Source organism: Monodon monoceros, unplaced genomic scaffold (genome assembly GCF_005190385.1).
Source record: "Monodon monoceros isolate NGI ecotype Baffin Bay Population unplaced genomic scaffold, NGI_Narwhal_1 Super_Scaffold_19, whole genome shotgun sequence".
NCBI lineage: Eukaryota > Metazoa > Chordata > Mammalia > Artiodactyla > Monodontidae > Monodon > Monodon monoceros.
This window is the reverse complement of record NW_021703775.1, coordinates 12,783,869-12,804,095: the sequence shown is the minus strand read 5'-3', so window position 1 is coordinate 12,804,095 and position 20,227 is coordinate 12,783,869. Positions and strand designations below refer to the sequence as shown.

Genomic DNA, 20,227 nt, shown 5'->3' with positions numbered 1-20,227 from the left:
TGAGCAACTTTCCAAACCTTGATTATCCTTTCAAAGCATTTTTAGTGACTGTATAATATTCCTTATGTTGACTGTTGTCCATCAATTTGACAAGTGTTATATTTTGGATATCAAGGTTCTTTCCTACTTTTCCTAGTAGATCTTTCCTTATGTCTCTGATTATTTATTAAAGATGAACTAGAAATATATATTTTGGATTCAAAAGACATTTTTAAGGCTCTTAATATAGATCTCCAAATCACCCCACCAAAGGGGATCAAACCAGTTTTCTCCATGAGTAGTAGAGCATTTGCCTCTCCTTCCCAACTCTGGCCAACACGGAAAGCTATCTTTTACTTTTGTATTTTCCACCTTAACCTTCAAAACTTATTTTAGCGTTATTTTGTTTTGAGATTTTTTATTATTATTAGGGAGATGAAAGGTCCTTAAAAATATGTTTATTGGGGAATTCCCTGGAGGTCCAGTGGTTAGGACTCCGAGTTTCCACTCCTGGGGGCTCAGGTTCAATCCCCGGTTGGGGAACTAAGATCCTGCAAGCTGCACAGTGTGGCAAAAAAAAAAAAAGTTTATTGGTCGTTACATTTCTTCTTTTGTGATTTGTCTATTTTATATTGATGCCCTCATTTTAAAATTATGTGTAGCTCATTTGTTTATTACTTGTTAATGTTCAAGACTTCTAAATTTTCTGAATTCTTTTGCATCATTTTGGTTTCTTAGCTCATTGGATTTCTTTTCTTTTCTTTTTAATATTTATTTATTTGTTTGGCAGCACTGGGTCTTAGTAGCGGCAGGCGGTGTCTTTAGTTGTGGCATTCAAACTGTTAGTTGTGTCATGTAGGATCTAGTTCCCTGACCAGGGGTTGATGCCAGGCCCCCTGCATTGGGAGTGTGCAGTCTTAGCCACTGCACCACTAGGGAAGTCCCCAGCTCATTGGATTTCAATTCTTTTATAGTCCTCAATTAGTTTTGACTTTCTTTAATTTTTCATGTCTTTTATATTTAAAACTATCCATTTTTCTCATTTTACATGTGTCTTTTAAAATGATGTCTAAGCTTTAAGTTTCTTTTATTTTCTTTTAGTTTACTTTTATTCCAGTTACTTATTGTCATTGCATCTTTCATTTTCCTTTTTTAGCTTATTTAGTTCATTTTACATCAAATGGAATGAGAAGATAAATGGTTTTAGTCTTAAGTGTGACTCAGGCCTCAGCAAGGAGATTGGATCCTTATCTTTTCTGTGCTTGGTCTTAGAAGGACCCTTCCAGCCCTCTGAAGTACAACCTCCATCTTTTCCAAACTGTAAAATCAATCAGTTGGTTAACCCAGTTGACGCACAGACTAAGGTCCATGGGGCACAATTTATTACAATATGAGTAAAGTCACATCATCACCATCACCTTCAAACAATACCCACAACCAAAAGATACATGCTCAGCCTGGAATAGATTCCAAAGAATTCACCAGGGGCATGAATTTGAAGCATGTTTTACAGTAACGTTGAAAAACTTCTCCTAATAGCCATCTACCAATAACAAACTGTTATTTGCAAGAAAGAGGGTTCTGAACTTTTTCTTTTTTAATTGACAGAAGAGTAAGAAATGGGCACCTCGAGCAGAAGATACAGAGTCATATTTCAGGTCAAAATGGGAGAGATGAGAAGTCCTAGCCAGAGCTCAAGCTATTTAAGAAGGTCTTAGATATCCTTACCTTTAGAGACACCAACTCACAACATGTCAAAGTGTAGTTTTGCTTACCACTTCTGAATGGACTTTCATAACGCTGCTTTTGAAATTGTTATTAAATTCCAGTTTGCATTTTTGTTTTTGTTTTAAAAGAAATTGGAACTATTAAAAGGTGTTATCAGTCCCAATCCTTTTCCTGGGGCACCTGCAAGCTTTTAGGCCTTTGACACTGAGCTTCTATTGCCTGATAGGTAGAACAGGTCTGTTGGCACAGTCTGGAGATGGAAAGCGCTATTTTCAAGGTTGTATATTTCCTGGTGACAACCTGGCAGAGATGATGTACACGAAGAGTCGGGCCATAGAGGGGAATTGAGTCATATGACCCTGAGGATCTCTTCCAGCCTGAGATTTCTGGGTTGCACCATTTCTTCAGTACATGCAAAGGACTCCAGTTCAGGAAGAGAAGGGTGCTAAGCTAATATAGGAATAAAGCTTGTTCTGATTATTATTTTATTTTAGCATCAAATACAAGATATGACATAGGAAATGTGCTTGTAGGCATCTCTAGAAGCCAAAAATACGATTTGATTATTCTTTTTTTAACAGTCCCAGATGTCTTGAATTTAGAGTATATCTAGCCTACTGGTTCCTAACCTGAGTCCACGGATCCTTAGCTTAGGAAACACCTATAATTGGAGGATCAAAGTTTATGTGGATGTGCATGCATGCTTTTTATTTCTGAGAGAAAGTTATCTCTTTCAAAATGACCCTCAACCCAGAAGAAAGTCGAGACCCATTGAATTCATACAATCCTCTCTTACAGGTGAGGAAACTGAGGCTTTCCCCAGGTCACAGGAGTGAGTCATAGGGCAGGTATGAATCTCCCAGGCTCTTGTCTGTCATCATTTCTCACTGCCTCCCATCCCCTGACACACAAGTGAGCCCAGCATTGCCTACTTAATTTTCTTTTGTTCTTGTCAGTCCAATTAATATTATTTAACCTTAATAAAAGAAAGAATACACACCCATCAATTTCAGAAGAATAAACATCTGGTTCTGGGGCTTGAGAATGGTTAGATCCAAAAACTCATAAGTAAGAAATAGAAATATACATATGATTATACAGGAAAAAAGGTGTTTATAATAACCAATGTATTAGTTTCCTACTGTTGGTGTAAAAATTACTACAAATTTAGTGGCTTAAACAACACAAATTTATTATTGTACAATTCTGGAGGTCAGAGATCTGAAATGGGTCCACAGGACTACGTTTCCTAGACTTTTCTAGCTTCTACAGAATGCCTGCACCCCTGGGTTTTATCTTCAAAGCAGCTACGTAGCATCTTCTCCTCCTCTGACCTCCGGCCTCCTTATTAGGACGCTTGTGATTACGTTAGGCCACCCAGATGATTCAGGATTATCTCTGCATCTCAAGGTCCTTAATGTTAATTATATCTGCAAAGTCCCTTTTGCCATGTAAGGTAATTCGCAGTTTCCAGGATTAGGACATTGACATTTTTGGGGGGCTATTTTCCAGCCTATCACAACCAATCATATGAATTTCCTATTAATCCAATTTATCACAAAAGATGTTAAGAAGTGGCAAGGATAGTGGATTTTGTTTTTTAAGTTCTTGATTAGCTCCTAAACGATTCTGTTTAAAGAGTTGAAAGTGCCCAAGAGAATATGAGAATATCTATCTATCTATCTATCTGAGTAGGGAAAAATAAAGATGAGAACATGAGAAAAAGAAAGGTATTTTAAAAGAAATTACTGTCAGCTGGGCCTGTTTGAAAATCAAACCGACTATGAGCTTCTTCAGGTCTCGTGGAGAGAGTTGGGCTTTCAGCCCATGTAATTCTATGTGGGCCCATGGGAACACCAGAATTAACCATGGCATATGCACAAACACAAGTGTAGCCTTTAATCTGGTAACAGCTGGTGGGTAGGTGGTGGGGGATAAATGGTGCTATAAATGGAAATAATTTAATAAAGGGATTAGAGAAATTCCTGAACAGATAGTTCAGAAAATGAGTAACTGTGAAAGTATTCAGGTTACAGCCTTAAACATTGGCACTTGATTTTAAGGGTAACCACAGTAGATTTAGAAATATGCTTTTAATTTGGTGCTTTAATTTAGCTGTGGAGGTCAGATGTGTTGAAATGTCATATGACCCGTTGTGAGCTGTGTTGCTAAATTTTGTTAACTAATCCTTAAATGCAGAAGTTTGGGGATAATAGCCTTTTAAACATAGATTAGGTCAAATGCCATGTTGTCCCCATAACAATGTCACCTTCACTCATTTGCCTCTAAAGATGTGTTCTGAGCCTGGGAAGAGGGGTTTGGTCTCAGGTAGAATGTGAGAGATGCATCCAGGTCTGAGTGGGGCGTGTGAACCTTGTCCTGGGAGTCGCGGCAGAGAAAATCTTGAGAAGTGCTATTTTAATGAAAGAGATGTTAAAAATAAATAGGTAATCCCTAGGTCTGACCTGGGGATGCAGTACCACCTAACTTCTTCTGCTAAGGTAAATAATCATGCAAATGTGAATCCAGTGATACCCCTTAAGTGTTGACGCGGGCCATTTAAAAAGGACATTAGGTAGATGCCATAGGGAAAAGAAAGTTAGTGTACCAGCTCTGGCCGTGTTCCTCCTCTGCAGAAGCCTCCAGTGGCTTCCCTCTGCTGCAGAATAAGGGCTTGCTACTGAGAGTTGCATTCCAGGTCCTCCACAGTTCGGTCATTTTTCCAACATCTTTTCCCCATACGGTGCATCCTATGATCTGGTCAAACATCTCCTCCTCTCTCCTATATGTGCCTGCCCCGACTCCTCCCCCCATGGAAGCCTTTGATTCGTGCCAGTGCCTCTCCATGGTGGAAGAATTTGACCTTCTGAGTACAACTCAGCTCATCTTTAGAGGGTCAGAACAGTGCGTCCCCCCCTCCTCGGTGATCACCCTCCCAGATTCCTCCCTCCCTCACCTTGAACCCTGCAGCAGGTTCCCAGCACTCCTGGATGGCATGCCTCACCTTGCTTATATGTGTTTATGCCCCAGCCCAGCCTTGGGACTGCTTGAAGGCAAAGTTTGTATCTTCTTTGTCTTTAAGGCCCTCTGTCACCTAGCTCAATGCACAGCACATAATAGAAGCTCAATAAATATTTTTTAATAAACTTAAAAATTTTTAATTTATTTTTTAAAATTGAAGTATAGTTTTAAAAGAATATAAATAAAAACAAAAAATTAAAAAAATTGAAGTATAGTTGATTTACTATATTATACTAGTTTCAGGTGTACAACATATTGATTCAATATTTTTATAGATTATACTCCATTTAAAGTTATTACAAAATAGTCTATATTTCCCTGTGTTGTACCCTTATGACTTATTTCTTTATAGCTTATTTATTTTATACATAGTAGTGTGTACCTCTTAATCCCATACCCCTATCCTGCCCCTCCTACTTTCCCTCTCCCCACTGGTAACCACTAGCTTGTTCTCTATATCTGTGAATTTGTTTCTGTATTGTTATACTCATCCATCTATTTTATTTTTTAGATTCCACACATAAGTGATAACAAACAGTATTTGTCTTTCTCTGACTTAACTTCACTAAGCATAATACCCTCTAGGTCCATCCACACTGTTGCAAATGATGCCCAATAAATACTTGTAAAAGAAGAAAGAGGGGAAGGAACAAGGAAGAAAGACAGAATTCAAAATATTGTAAAGTTCTCTGGGTACTTGAGGGATGTGATGTTCTTTAAGACATGTGCCCTCCCCCTCGATTTTTGAGGGGAGACCACTTTGCAGGATGAGAGTTTTTAAGCAGCCCAGGAAGCCAGCACTGCTGGTCCAGTTCTCTCTGGTTGTGCTCTTGGAGGACTCATCCACCTTGCAGGCACCTTCTATTTGCATTTATCTGTCCAGTAACTGGTTATTTCCATACAAGGAGCTGAGCAACAGCTGCCTTTCCATCCCACTTGACTCTGACAGATGACATAGCCCAGGGCTGCAGAGCAAAAAGTGAGCGGGGACCGCTGGCTGGGGCAGGGCACACTCAGGGCTGCAGGCAAAGCAGGTAGGCTTGGTGGCTTCCTCTGCCTTCTGTGCTGGGAGCAGTGTCAGCCCTCAGGGACCCCTATGAGAATACTATCCCTGTGAGGATAGTGATGACCTGTACTCTAAAGGGTTGTTGTGAAGGTTTAACACAAGAGAACTGCTAAAAAACATCTCTTTCAATTGCAAAGCATTGTGTGAATGGGACTCTTGTGGGGACTGGGAAAATGAGACTAAGGAGGAGAAATGAGGCTTGGTGAAGGTCACTAGCTAAGCTGGCTGGAAGAAGCACTCTTTCTCCTGTAATCTAAAAAGTGGTTTTAAGTGGGAGAGGGATAAATTGGGAATTTAGGGTTAACAGACACACACTACTATATAGAAAACAGATGAACAACAAGGACCTACTCTATAGCACAGGGAACTGTATTCAGTATCTTGTAATAACCTATGATGGTAAGGAATCTGAAAAAGAATAGATATTATATATATGCATGTGTAACTGAATCACTTTGCTCTATACCTGAAACGTTGTAAATCAACTATACTTTAATAAAATAATTAAAAAGTGGTCTTCGAACTTTAATTGAGGTATAGTTGATGTATGATATTATATGTTACAGGTGTACAATATAATGAGTCACAATTTTTTAAGCTTATACTCTATTTTTAGTTATGATAAAATATTGGCTATATTCCCTGGGTTGTACAATATACCCTTGTAGCTTATTTTATACCTAATAGTTTGTATCTCTTACTCCCCTACCCTTATATTGCCCCTTCCCCCTTCCCTCTCCACACTGGTAACCACTAGTTTGTCCTCTATATCTGTGAATCTGCTTCTTTTTTGTTATATTCACTAGTTGGTTGTGTTTTTAATTTATTTATTTATTTATTTATTTATTGCGGTACGTGGGCCTCTCACTGTTGTGGCCTCTCCCGTTGCGGAGCACAGGCTCCGGACGCGCAGGCTCAGCGGCCATGGCTCACGGGCCCAGCCGCTCCGCGGCACGTGGGATCCTCCCGGATCGGGGCATGAACCCGCATCCCCCGTGTCGGCAGACAGACTCTCAACCACTGCGCCACCAGGGAAGCCCGGTTGTGTTTTTTTAGATTCCACACATAAGTGATATCATATAGTATTTGCCTTTCTCTGTCTTATTTCACTTATCACTTCCCTCTAAGACATCACGTCTTTTACATGCTCTCATGGTGGGGAAGTAAAGAAGGGGTGGTATTTCTATCACGGAAGTACCCTTGGGCCCCTACCTATAGGTTCTCTTCCAGTTGGGAAGTCGTCCTCTGTGGCGGCTGCCTGGGAATTTGTGGGTGCTGGAGGAGAGCAGGTGCTCAGAGATCACCTGGCCCAACATCTGACACCTACTGAGGACTTGTTCTGTGCCAGGCTCTTAGCTGCTACTTTACACGTTGTTTCATTTAATCCTCGAATCACTCTGAGAGTGGGAGAATTTTGGAACTTCTTTGTAATTTTCTTCTTGCTTGAGTTTTTTAAGATACCAAGTACGTTTCATTAAAAAATAATAGTTGGACTTCCCTGGTGGTGCAGTGGTTAAGAGTCGACCTGCCAGTGCAGGGGACGTGGGTTCGATCCCCGGTCCGGGAAGATCCCACATGCGGCAGAGCAACTAAGCCCGAGCGCCACAACCACTGAGCCTGTGCTCTAGAGCCCGTGAGCCACAACTACTGAGCTCGCGCGCTTAGAGCCCATGCTCCACAACAAGAGAAGCCACTGCAGCGAGAAGCCCACACACCGCAACAGAGTAGCCCCCGCTCGCCGCAACAAGAGAAAGCCTGGGTGCAGCAACGAAGATCCAACGCAGCCAAAAATAAATAAATAATTAAAAAAATTTTTAAAAGGTAATAGTCATTTGTCTAAATGATATCAAGATCTAAGTGTTGCTATTCTCATTTTCACATAAGGAAACGAAGGCTCAGAGAGGTTAGGGTACTTGCTTGAGGTCACACAGTCAGTAGATACTGGAATCAGGGGCTGAACTCAACTCTGACCTACTCCAGGTCTGACTTTCTGTAATATCCATCCCACCACCAACAAAAAGAGATGGAGACCAGAAAGACAAGCTTTTTTTTTTTTTTTTTTTTTAAACTTCCCCTTCCTGCCTACCTGATACTTCCATACATACTGCCCCCCTCCCGCCCCCCAAGAAAGGGTAGAATTTAGGTTATCTCTCATATCTACATTCATGCTACTTAAAGCTGCAGCATCAGTATCACCTGGGAGCTTGTTAGAAATGCAGAATCTCAGGCCCCACCCCAGACCTGCTGAATTAGAACCACATGATCTCTGATGATGTGCACGCACACTAAAGTTTGAGGAACCCCTCTCTGCATCAGACCCACCCTCTTCCTTCTTCCTAGTTCCAGCCTCGTGGCTAAGCCTTAATGGTAGGTGGGGTGATGGAGAGAAAGGTCAGCCTCATCTCAAGGAGATCTAAATTAGGAGATAGCTCATAATACTTCCTGGATTTCACCAGCTTTTAAAAATTGACTCTAAGTCCTAAAAAAATTGTGGAATGAGATTTAAACAGGTGTGTGAGCCTGTAGAAAATAATTTGGTGGTTAACATTTGGAACCCACTATGTGTTCACTAGGAGAAAAATCATTTCAGATTGATCACGTTTTCTTTTCATGAAAAGTAATTAAACGTTTATTATAGCAAAGCGATTGTAAAGACTCTCATGAGACAATATGAAGGTGAAATATTATTGAACTGATAGCTGCATTGAGTCAAGGCCTGATAAGGGATTATATGCATGACTGTAAAGGTCTCTCCATCACCCAGACTGGGGTGAAATCTATACTGTAGCATCTTGGGGCTCTGTCCCCAGCCTTCTCCTGGTCAAAGCGGCAGTAGCGGCATAGTTATGATGCGCTGCGGATTCTGTGCAACTGTAAATATGCCAGGGTAATTCTACTCTTCCTCTCTCGTTGGGAAAGCTTAAGGGAATGCAAGGGAGAGAGGAAGACGTTATTATGGGAATAACCTTGCATCTACTGTAAGTTATAAATAAGCACTAACCTTTCATGCTCTTGAGTACTTTATGACTAGTAACAAATTACTAGCATCACACCTCACAGCAGATGGGGACACAGCAGTTTGTGGAGTTGGCCACCCATCACTTCCACTCTCTCTCTGAGCCAGGAGAATACATCAGATAACATCTGTGACATCAGTAACCTCGTCAATCTTTACTCCTGCAAAACACGCAGAGCTATGACATACGTCATAACGTGTAGACTTCATTTTGTGTAAAACATGTCATGTTTCATGTCCCATCATATCGTAAGTAGTTACGACATTTTTATTCTTTGGGGAAAGGGACATTCCATTTCAACAATGAGAAGAATATGTCGCACAGTATGCCCTCTCCCGGGCCACGGTGCCAATGACATGTGACTTTTGGCAAGAGGATTGGGAGGAATTTCCAGCCACTCCCTTGGCTTAGGAGACTTCCTTGGTTCCTCCGTTGTGATCCAGGAATACCCTGTGGCCCCCCTATTATAGTGGGTGCTCATGCTGCATGGTGATCCCAAGTTCAAGTGTTCATCCAGCAACTTGTGGTATTCCCGGTGGCTAACGCATGAAGGTTGTAACTCTACGACCTCTTGCTGAATTAAATTGAAGGGCTCATATGAAGAGCACAGTAAAGTTCCCTACATTGGTTTCACTGAAAAATATCTGCCAGAAGCATAGCTACAGCTAGAGGGGATCTTTGGAAACCCAAGCCTTCATTTTGAAAAATGAGAATCTGAAGCTTAGAAAGACAAGGACAGCCAGTACCCGAACCCCAGTCCCCCAAAAGCCAGTGTGGTGTCCCCCAATCACAGGTTTTCTCCCTCCATTTCCAGCCTTGTGAACGTTGTGTGCCACACTTGCTTCAAGAGGCAGGAGAAGCTCCACCGCTGCGGGCAGTGCAAGTTTGCCCATTACTGTGACCGCACCTGCCAGAAGGATGCTTGGCTGAACCACAAGAACGAGTGTTCGGCCATCAAGAGACATGGGAAGGTGCCCAATGAGAACATCAGGTCAGAGCTGGGCCCCGGGGTGGAGACTGGGATTCCCAAATGTCAGGTGGGGGATGGTGGCAGGGACAGCATGCCCAGGTCCAAGCAAGCTGGGATGAGTGCAAATCAGGAAGGAGTCCCAAAGAGACAGGATATGGTCACTTCTTTCGTGCTCTCCCTTGGTCTGGGAAACCCATCTATGAGGGGATCCCCACTGGTGGAGCTGGTTGCAGACTTGTTCCGTGCAGCTCCCCAGCGTTTAATTTTTTTTTTTAATGTTATTTTATTTGTTTATTTAGTTTTGGCCGTGTTGGGTCTTCGTTGCTGTGTGTGGGCTTTCTCTAGTCGCGGCGAGCAGGGGCTACTCTTGGCTGCGGTGCGCGGGCTTCTCATTGCGGTGGCTTCTCTCATTGCGGAGAACAGGCTCTAGGCTCACAGGCTTCAGTAGTTGTGGCTCGTGGGCTCAGCAGTTGTGGCTCGCAGACTCTAGAGCGCAGGCCCAGTAGTTGTGGCTCACGGGCTTAGTTGCTCCTCAGCATGTGGGATCTTCCCGGACCAGGGCTCGAACCCGTGTCCCCTGCATTGGCAGGCAGATTCTTAACCACTGCACCACCAGGGAAGCCCCCCAATGTTTACTTTCTAAAAATTGATCTGCCTGTGTCAAAAAATTAATGAGTGGCAGAGAGTCACCAAAGTGTCCCTTGGTCACAGGCTTTATCTTGTGGGCATGGGCTGCTTCACGGTTAACAAGTGGGCCTTCTCTGCCCTCAGAGTGAAGTAAAGCCCTCTGTCTCATACTCAAAGTTCTGTACTTTCTATGCTGTATAGCACGGGGAGATCAGCTTTGTGACGACCTAGAGGGGTGGAATGGGGAGGGTGGGAGGGAAGCCCAAGAGGGAGGGGATATAGGTATACATATAGCTGATTCACTTTGTTGTACAGCAGAAACTAACACAACATTGTAAAGCAATAATAATCTAACAAAGATGTAAAAAAAAACAAAAACAAAAAACCTCCCCAAAACACAAAAAATAAAGTTCTGTGCTTTCTAGGGCCCTCCCTCTTGTCCCACGTTAACCCCCCCTTCTCCTCCAGAGCCCTTTGCTCCTTCCAGACCAGGCCTTCCTTGCCCCTGCTCCCTGCATATGCACGTTTGGGGCTGCCTCAGGGCCTTTGCTTATACTGTTTCCCCTCTTAGATTGTTTTCTCCGCCTTCTCTCTATCTAATCATTAAGAATGTGAATAAGTTCACACATGATGTTGACATCCACTACCTCACTTTGTCTCCTAAACACCTCTGTGTTGGAGGAGGTCATTGAGAGGACACGACTTCCGGTTGACCTGCAAGCTGGACCCAGATCTTCATCCCCTCCCCTGTCCTTGGAATGTGCTCGCTTGCCTTCCCCGCCTCCCAGAAGCTGCCCAAGCATGTGGCATTGAGATAGTAATGTGGTGTTGAAATCATCTGGAAGGTATGACGACCCAGTGAAGGCCTCTTTATAAACTCTAAAATTCGGCTGGCAGGGGCCAAGATCTTTTTTTTTTTTAATTTATTTTTTTTGTGGTACGCGGGCCTCTCACTGTTGTGGCCTCTCCCGTTGCGGAGCACAGGCTCCGGATGCGCAGGCTCGGCGGCCATGGCTCACGGGCCCAGCCGCTCCGCGGCACGTGGGATCTTCCCGGACCGGGGCACGAACCCGCGTCCCCTGCATCGTCAGGCGGACTCTCAACCACTGCGCCACCAGGGAAGCCCCCAAGATCTTTTTATCTGTGGCCGCCCAAGACAAGCCTCCTAAGTAAGTTCCCTGCTGATTCAAACTGCCACCCACCAATCTGGAGTGGTCTGCCTCTCTTCCTGCCCTCTGTGGATGGGGGCCAGTTTGTGAACCAACACTCTGCAGGTTAGCACGGCAGGGGATACATATTATCCTCACTTTACTTGCCACTGGAGAGGTTCAGGGAGGTCAAGTGACTTGCCCAGGGTCACACAGTAAGAAGTGGAGTCGTCAGACTGCTTCTCCAGTGCTCATCTTAGCCGCACAGTCAGGAGAGACCCAGGCTGCCGCACCTCACTGTGTCCCCAGGCCCCTTCCATGATTACCCAGACCCACGTGACCTGGCTTCTGCCCACCTCTCCACCTTTATGTGATTTCCTCTCCTTGCTCCCTAGCTCCAGCACCTTGCTGTTTCTAATCGTGCCAAGCTCTTTCTCTGTTCCTTTGTACTCGCTGCTCTTTCCCCATCTGCACAGGGCGGGCGCTTGTTCACTCCGCTGGCAGCCAGGGGGTGCCTTGTCAAGCCTCCCCCCATCACCTTGGTTTCCCCTTCCCCAACCGCTCCCTATCAGGTCACCCTGTTTGATTTGGGGCATAGCACTTAACAGTAGTTTTAGATTATCTTTTCAACTTAGGTCTCCCCCACTCTAAGAAGCTTCATGCTACAAGAAATTCCATTCGTCTAGTTCAAAACGGTGTCTTGGGCCCGACCCTGTGCCGGGCGTGTACTAGACTCTCAGCAAGCGTTTGTCGAATGAATGAGCGCAGCGAGGCCTCTCTAACCCCGCCCCTCTGCGCAGGCTGGCGGCGCGCGTCATGTGGCGGGTGGAGAGAGAGGGCGGCGGGCTCACGGAGGGCTGCCTGGTCCCCGTGGACGACCTGCAGAGCCACGTGGAACACTTCGGGGAGGAGGCGCTGAAAGAGCTGCGGGGGGACGTGGACACTTTCCTGCAGTACTGGCCGCCCCAGAGCCAGCAGTTCAGCATGCAGTACATCTCGCGGATCTTCGGCGTGGTAAGATTTCTCCCAAAGTGGCCTTGGGGCTGGGCTGGCGCCTGGGATTGTCCGACGAAGGACCTTCCAGATGCTGCCAGGTCCGTGTGGAAGGGGAGGCCAAGAGAACTGCTGGACGGGGGAAAGAGACCTCACGTGACGAACTTTTACCCAGTTCTCTTTCTGGTCTTCCTTTACTCTGAGGTCATGCCTGCCGTGGCTGAAGTCAGCACCCCAAGCGTAAACTACTCATTAGCTCTGAGCGGTAGATTTTGATGGTGATTTACCTTCTCGTTCATCTGCACTTCCTATATTTTCTCTTCTCCACATTGAAAACGAAGACCCAGTCACTATCCCTTCCTGCCCACCAGTCACTTTGGAAGTAAGACTCTTCCTTTTCCCACATCTGATGTGCTGATCATGGGGAACCAGGGAGAGGAGAGTAGAGGCTTTCTGGAGGGGACTGCCTTGAGCAACCTATCCAGACCTCTTGAAGCCATGAGGGTCCGGGAGGACGGGGTGGGAGCCCAGGGGATCAGCAGTCTCAGGCCGTGGGCTATGGGGGCATGTCTCCCGTCTGGCAGGCCCGGCCCTTTGTGGGGTGCTGGTGAGTGGGCTGAGGAAGGGGTTATTGTGATAACAGTAGCGTGATCGCACCCAGCATCTCTCACCATGTGCCAGTGCTTCTGTAATAGTGAGAGTTCTCCAGAGAAATAGAACCACAAGGATGTACTGTGTGTGTGCATGTATGTGCATATATATATATATATATATATATATATAGTATATTATACTCTATGCATTATATTATGGATAGCATATATATATTATATATGGAGAGAGCGAGAGAGAGAGGGAAGATTTATTTTAATGAACTGGCTCTTGTGATGGTGGGAGCTGCTGGTAGGCCATCAGGCTGAAGACCCAAAGAAGAATTGCAGTTCAAGTTCAAAGGCAGTCCACTGGCAGGATTCCTTCTCGCTCAGGGGCAGTCAGTCTCTGTTCTATGAAGGCCTTCAACTGATTGTATGAGGCCCATCTCCATTGTGCAGGGTAATCTGCTTTACTCAAAGTCTACCAATTCAAATGTTTATCTCATCCAAAAAACACCTTCACAGAAACATACAGAATAATGTTCAACCAAATATCTGGTCACCACAGCCCAGCCAAGTTGACAGAAAGATAACCATCATAGCCTTCCAGATATTATTTTGTGCAGTCTTTACAAAACAAGATGAAGTCCGTGGTTTTAACATTCCTATTTTATAGAACAGAAAGCCTAGGGCCAGAGAGGTTACAGGACTGCCAGAGGTCACACAGTGAGCTGGTGTCCAAGGAAGGTCTAGAAGCAGTCTGTCTGATGCCAGAGTTTCTACTCTCACATGTGGAGTTTCTATGCTCCACAGCCTTGGTGTGAATGGGTGTCATAGACTATCTTGAGTATCTCTAAGGTGGTCTGGGGACTACAGCCAAGGATGCTGTAATCACCAAGGTGTAGGGCTGAAAGGACCCATAAACATCATCTAGTCTAACTTATTCAACCTACAGATGGGAAAATAAGAGCTCAGAGAAGAAAGAAATTTGCCCAAGGTCACACAGCTTATTAGTGGTACTGACGGGCTTAACTTCATGTACTTGCTGAATGACCAATGAGATTGATGGAGAAAGTGACTGTCCTCTAGTATCAATAACAAATAGCTATGTGCTATACAGATCAGTATATATCTATAAATGTATATTGTGTTATAAATATTATGGACAGCATGTATTTATATATATGATTTTTACATTTGGCAGAAAGCTGTGCACAGATATTAATGTATCCTAGGTAATATTTATTCTTATACATTTTTTATACCCTGAGAGCAGACATTTGGAATCTATTTCTATAAAAAATAATTTTTAAGGAAAAAGAAAGAAATCAGGTGCCGTATAAGCAGTAACCAATTTGATTTGCCTGCCATTCAGAGATAAAGGTTGCATTCATCAGATTTTAAAATTGTGGACAGGGAGCACAAGGTATCCACCAGACACAAAATAATCAAAAACAGATGTTAATTTTATTTTATGAATAGTTATAGGAGTTGAGAGTAGTCAAAGGTAGCAGAGGAGACACACACACACAAAGCAGAGAAGGGCACAGAGAGAGAAACCAAGATAGACGCTGGGGAAGACTCGTGAGACCCAGATACAGGAAAAAGGAGAAACTTCTCAGAACCAAATTTCCATCTTGGGCATTTTTATTTTTATTTTTTAATTTTATTTTATTTTTTGACTGTGCCACACAGCTTGTGGGACCTTAATTGCCCGACCAGGGATTGAACCTGGGGCCCCGGCAGTGAGAGCACCGAGTCCTAACCACTGGACCACCAGGGAATTCCCACTTGGGGCCTTTTTAGAATACAGCTACCCCAAACTTTCAAGGTGGTGGTGCATTTTAGCAAATAGGAGACCCTCCCACGGTACTAATCTTGAGGGTCATTTGGAGTCACACAGAGAACAGGAGACTGACTGTCTCGTTTCCAGACTCTCTAAGCATTTCCAGGACGAGACCAGGTTTTCTATTTTTTAAACAACTTTCAACAGCTGGAGGGTGTTCTGTGCCAAGTCTATGTTAGCTGACTCTCATCTTTTCCCCTGGGTAGATTAACTGCAATGGTTTCACGCTCAGTGACCAGAGAGGCCTGCAGGCAGTGGGTGTGGGCATCTTCCCCAACCTGGGCCTGGTGAACCATGACTGTTGGCCCAACTGCACGGTCATATTTAACAACGGCAAGTGAGTATGTCTTCAACTTGGGTTGGTATGTTGGGGATGGGGAGGCCTTATGGTATTGTCTCTGCCCTTGATTTAAACCAAAAGGAACCTGTTGAACCTGAGCTAGCATGGATTCCAAATGGACAGAAAATAGAAACTTTATTCTAGAATAATTGTGAATAGGAGAAACATAATGAGGAAGATGGCAAAGAATTCCACATGAGTAATTTTGGAGTCTCTGTATGTTTCTTGAGGTTGCCTAGATATGTTAGATAAACCTCTAACTACTACATAATTTAGAGCTTGAAGCCTGAGATTTTCTATCTAGAGGTCATTGCAGAACATCATCAACTGAGAAGGCGCTTGGCAGGAACAGTTAAGTTCCCAGCAGAAATCAGAAGGCACACGCAGGGGTTACCCTAAGAGAAGTTAGTAAAAGGACAATTGACAGAAGTGTGGGTAGAGTCGAAGAAATTGACAAAGAATGGTGAAATGTCCAGGGTCTAGTGACAGAATGAAACCATTACCAGCTTTTGACCCGGAGGGGCAATGGAGGAAGTATTGTTCTTGCAGCTGGTGAGAGCTGTAGCCATGGGAGGGGGCCCTTTCTCCCTGCCCACCCCCGCCACTCCAACAGCTTGGCTGTACCTGTAGAGAAACCAGCCACTGCTAGAACCGTGGTGAGGCAGAGGGAGAGCCGAGAGACTAAATACCCCAACCTCTTTCTCCTCCCATGGGCCAAACCCCAACCAGAAGCCAGAGGGCCAAGGAACCTAGGTGATGAAGCCCTCACAGGTCAGCCCTGCCCCCCTGGAAGGCACAGGTCAGGGGACAGAAGGGCAGAGAATGGAATTTGGGGTGGGGCGCAAATGGAGAAGAGTCAGCAAACAGGATGAGCCCCTTGTTGTCCATCGCTTAGGCTGGGGGGCTTTGGGGGAATGAGGCCTAAACAATATTTCTTTCGCTCTTAGAGACGAGCTCTTATGACAGGTGCCAGTTGACTCTAAGCCATCAACAATGAGCAGGCTTCCCCCAAAGATAATGGTTTCTGGTTCTCAGCCAAGAGTCAAGCTTACGTTCCAATAGAGCAAGGGCTCTGATTTCCCTTTTCCTTCCTATTTCTGGAAGCAAGGGCGTGCATGACAGTAGCACTTGAGAAAGTCACTCAAGATAGGACAGTTCATTTTGCACCCAGATGGTTATCTTTCCCCAGCATTTGTATTTCCCTTTGTAAGCCTCTTGGGGTCACTGGCCTGGACCTCATGGAATCCTCCCCAGAGGAGCTGGTGTCTGGAGTTACCCTGGTTGGCAGAGAAGATCAGATTCACATGTGGGGCTGGTCTTTCTGGACACCACTCCCCTAAGTGGTGGTGACCCAGAGCTCTTCTTGTCACCACATGTAGCAGCCACAAGAACCTGGGGGCCCTTTCTTCAGATCATCACCAGTGCCCGCTCTGGCTTCCATGCATCCACTAATTTCGAGCAGCCACATTGTACCTGAGCTTCTTGGATGTTGCGCAAGAGGTGACTGCAGTCACTGTCTAGCTGCCTGCCATAGTGGAAAGAACACTGGACGCGGTGTTAGGAGCCCAATTCTAACCCCAGTAATTTCTGCATACTTCCTGTGTGATGGGTCTCCAGACACAGTTCAAACTGTTCCCAAAATAGACATTCAAAGAGGCCACCCTTATTTGTCCAAGATGCTTGTTAGTGGGATAATAATAGCCTCCCATGTGTTTTCTTAGCACTCTACTTTTATTTTATTTTTTTGGAAAAGAATGCCTGAAGGAAGGCTTATTTCAGTAGAAGAGAAAGCTGAGCCAGGGTTTGAATCATCCAAAGATCGCTTGATGCTGCTTCTTGGTGGCCACACAGCTGGGGACTCTAAGTTGAATCCCTTATTGGTGTACCACTCAGAAAACCCCAAGGCTCTGAAGGGGTACTCCAAGCCCAATTTGCCCACGATTTGGCGCTCAAACAGGACTGGGCAACCTGGAGCATCTTTCATGAATGGTTCACATACTTTTTGTGCCCTGCCATTGAAAAATACTGTAGCATTCTACTTTTAAATGCATTGTCTCGTGACGGTCTCATTACCAGGTTACAGATGAGAATACTGAGGCCCAGGGAAGTGAAGCAACTTGTCCAGGGCTGAATCCCTTTGAACCCAGAACTTCTCATTCCAAATCCAGTGCACTTTCCACTATAGCAGGCTGCCTCTTGTTAAGGGAGCCCAGCTAGGAGGGGCTGGGATAGAGATGGTTGTGATGACCAAAGCTTTGATGGCATAACCTGGAGTGCTGTGCATCCTTGCTAGCCATACGGGATAAGCCAATGGTAATGATTTCCATTTGGGTGTCTGTTTTGTTTTTCAGTCATGAGGCAGTGAAATCCATGTTTCACACCCAGATGAGGTGGGTCAGTCTTTGGAAACATCCCTGCTGCTCTGACCCATCTCCCTCACTTGCCTGGTTTGCTGGGGCTGCCCCTTCACGAGACTCCTTGGCTGTCTGTCCGTAATGTCCTTCTGCTCCCCAGAATCTCATCTTTGCTGGATGCTGCGTGTTTAATGCATTTATATTAATCATTTTTTTCCTCACCCACCCACTACCTGCTGTGCCTATGCTTCCCTCTCTTACTCCTCATTTCTCTCTCTCCTCCAACCTCAAAGCGTGAAGGTCTTTTCCAGTCCACATCATCTTAGCAAAAACCCACACTCTCCCTTTAAACCCTGCTTATCGTGAAATGAGCACTGTTGATATTACTGACCTACTAAAGGACTCTGTGTTTGTTTGTTTGTTTGCGGTACGCGGGCCTCTCACTGTTGTGGCCTCTCCCGTGGCGGAGCACAGTCTCCGGACGCTCAGGCTCAGTGGCCATGGCTCACGGGCCCAGCTGCTCCGCGGCATGTGGGATCTTCCCGGATCGGGACACGAACCCGTGTCCCCTGCATCGGCAGGCGGACTCTCAACCACTGCGCCACCAGGGAAGCCCAAGGACTCTGTGTTTGTTTATAACCTCCAACTTCTCACTCAGACTGGTTCTGAAAATGGTACCCATAACTGTGATGTTTTTGATAAATATTTATTCATAGTATTCTCTTGATTGCTTCTGGCCAACTATGAATTAGTGGTTTAGGTTAGATTTTACTTTGGGCTTTTCTTAATGACAACTCCACAGCCCCAGTGGGCCTTTTTCTCAAGGTGGGCTTGAAAGTACTTGAAATGATCTTCGGATTAACAACAAAATGCTGTGTGGAAGTTTGGGCTTTGGGAGGGCAGGGGTAGGAGCGGTCGGTGCATCTGAGTCTGTGTTGATGTGTGTTGCGAGGGACTTTGGACAATTCACATCATCTCCTGGGTGTTTGGTTCTACATTTGTAGAGCAAAGGTCAAGATGAGAGCGTGTCTAGGGACCTTCCTAATTCTAAGTTTCTGTGGCCCTGGACTCTGCTCCTGACCTCTCTACAAGAAATACTTAAGTTGCCTACTTGTGGCTCAATTGGCTGAACTGTAGAACTGCAGAGCATTAGAGATGGAAGAGGTCTGGGATCCAAAACAGAATAGTGGTCACTATTCCTCCCCAGATTCCCAGTGCCAAGTTAGGTAAAATGGGGCATATAAATGTGCATTTCTTATACCTAAGTGACTTTACATTAATTTGGTTTTGAAAACTCTCTAATATCATTGAAATAATTTGAGATACTCTGAGACCTTGTGAGAACTGGATTAACCTTGGTGCGAAGCAAAGCTACTGGCCACTGATTAGCTGTTGAGCGAGGACATGTCAATATAGTGAGCTGCCTCTGTGAAAGGGCTAGTGGGAGCAGAATTGCTTACTTATCCTATATTATCACATATATTGGGCAAGGCAGTGTACCCCACTTTGAGAGAAGGTTCTTTAACCTTAAGTGGTCACCTCAGGGGCCTGGACATGCAAGTCACTGCTATTCCTTGCTTGGCTGTCACCTCCGAGCACGTGGAAGGGGCTCCCTCTGACTGGGACCTTTCTCTGGTGCTGGAATCTTCTCCTGCCTTTCACGTGGCATCTGAATCAGCCTCTCTGGGAGGTAAAGGAAATGACCATGGACTTCTCTGTAGATGCTTTCCCAGCCCTCTGCATCCTGCCCCTCACTCTCTGGGTGATGGGTTCCCTCTGGGCAGGGAGGCCCCCTGATGTTGGGGGGATACAGGAGCATAGCTTAGGATCCAGCTTGCCGGGCTCACCACTCTTTCTGTAGTTTTTGGCCTCCTGGGTGGAAGATGCATGGCTGAGAGGCCCACAGGCTGGTCTCAGCTAGTTTGGCTTAGCTGGGTGTCAGTTGTGCAGTGGGATTTTGTCTTCAGTACATTCTGTATCTATCACATGGTGAGGTGTGTAGTGCTGTAGGTAATTGGAGGGTCAGGTCTAGGCTGGAAGGGGGTTGCAATGTCATCTGCTCTCACTAACCACCTTCAACCCCAAAGCCATGTCCCCCAATAAACACAAAAGTGAACAATGCAGTGGGCTAATAAAGAGCTAGCCTTTATTTGCCTCAGAGATCTCCAGGCATAGTCTCCTCACATAAATTAAGTCTGAGCCATTGGACCAAAGGTTAAGGTAAGAGGGGGCTTATAATTAGACACAGAACGGGCCAAGCTTCTGGGTAACTGAATGTGTGTGTTTCTGAGAGAAGCAGTCTCCAAACTAACCAGAAATGGCTATCAAGGCTTCTCTTGTTTGGAGTTTTTGCCTTATTATTTCTCCATTCCTTTGTTACAGACAATCAGTAGCTAAATGCACTGGGAGACCTGCAGGCGTGGAAGCTTTGTATGCTTTTATGATGGAGCCCAGACCTTTACTGGGAGTCTATTTGAGCTGATTCCAGAGCAATTAGCTGAATGGAGCAGATTTGATTGTTATAATGAGTAGAGTAGAACTCTCC

General features: G+C 45.1%; 1 protein-coding gene across 2 annotated transcripts in view; it reads left to right on the top strand.

Annotated features, from left to right (window-relative positions):
• Positions 1-20,227, top strand: part of SMYD1 (SET and MYND domain containing 1) — a 41,827-nt gene that overhangs the window by 5,502 nt on the left and 16,098 nt on the right. Inside the window, exons 2-5 of one of the 2 annotated variants that reach the window (XM_029232274.1) lie at positions 9,626-9,802; positions 12,357-12,570; positions 15,195-15,325; positions 17,680-17,718. In XM_029232274.1, coding sequence (XP_029088107.1) covers positions 9,626-9,802; positions 12,357-12,570; positions 15,195-15,325; positions 17,680-17,718 — 561 coding nt within the window. The remainder of the gene's footprint in view (positions 1-9,625; positions 9,803-12,356; positions 12,571-15,194; positions 15,326-17,679; positions 17,719-20,227) is intronic. The other variant, XM_029232275.1, reaches the window with a different exon arrangement.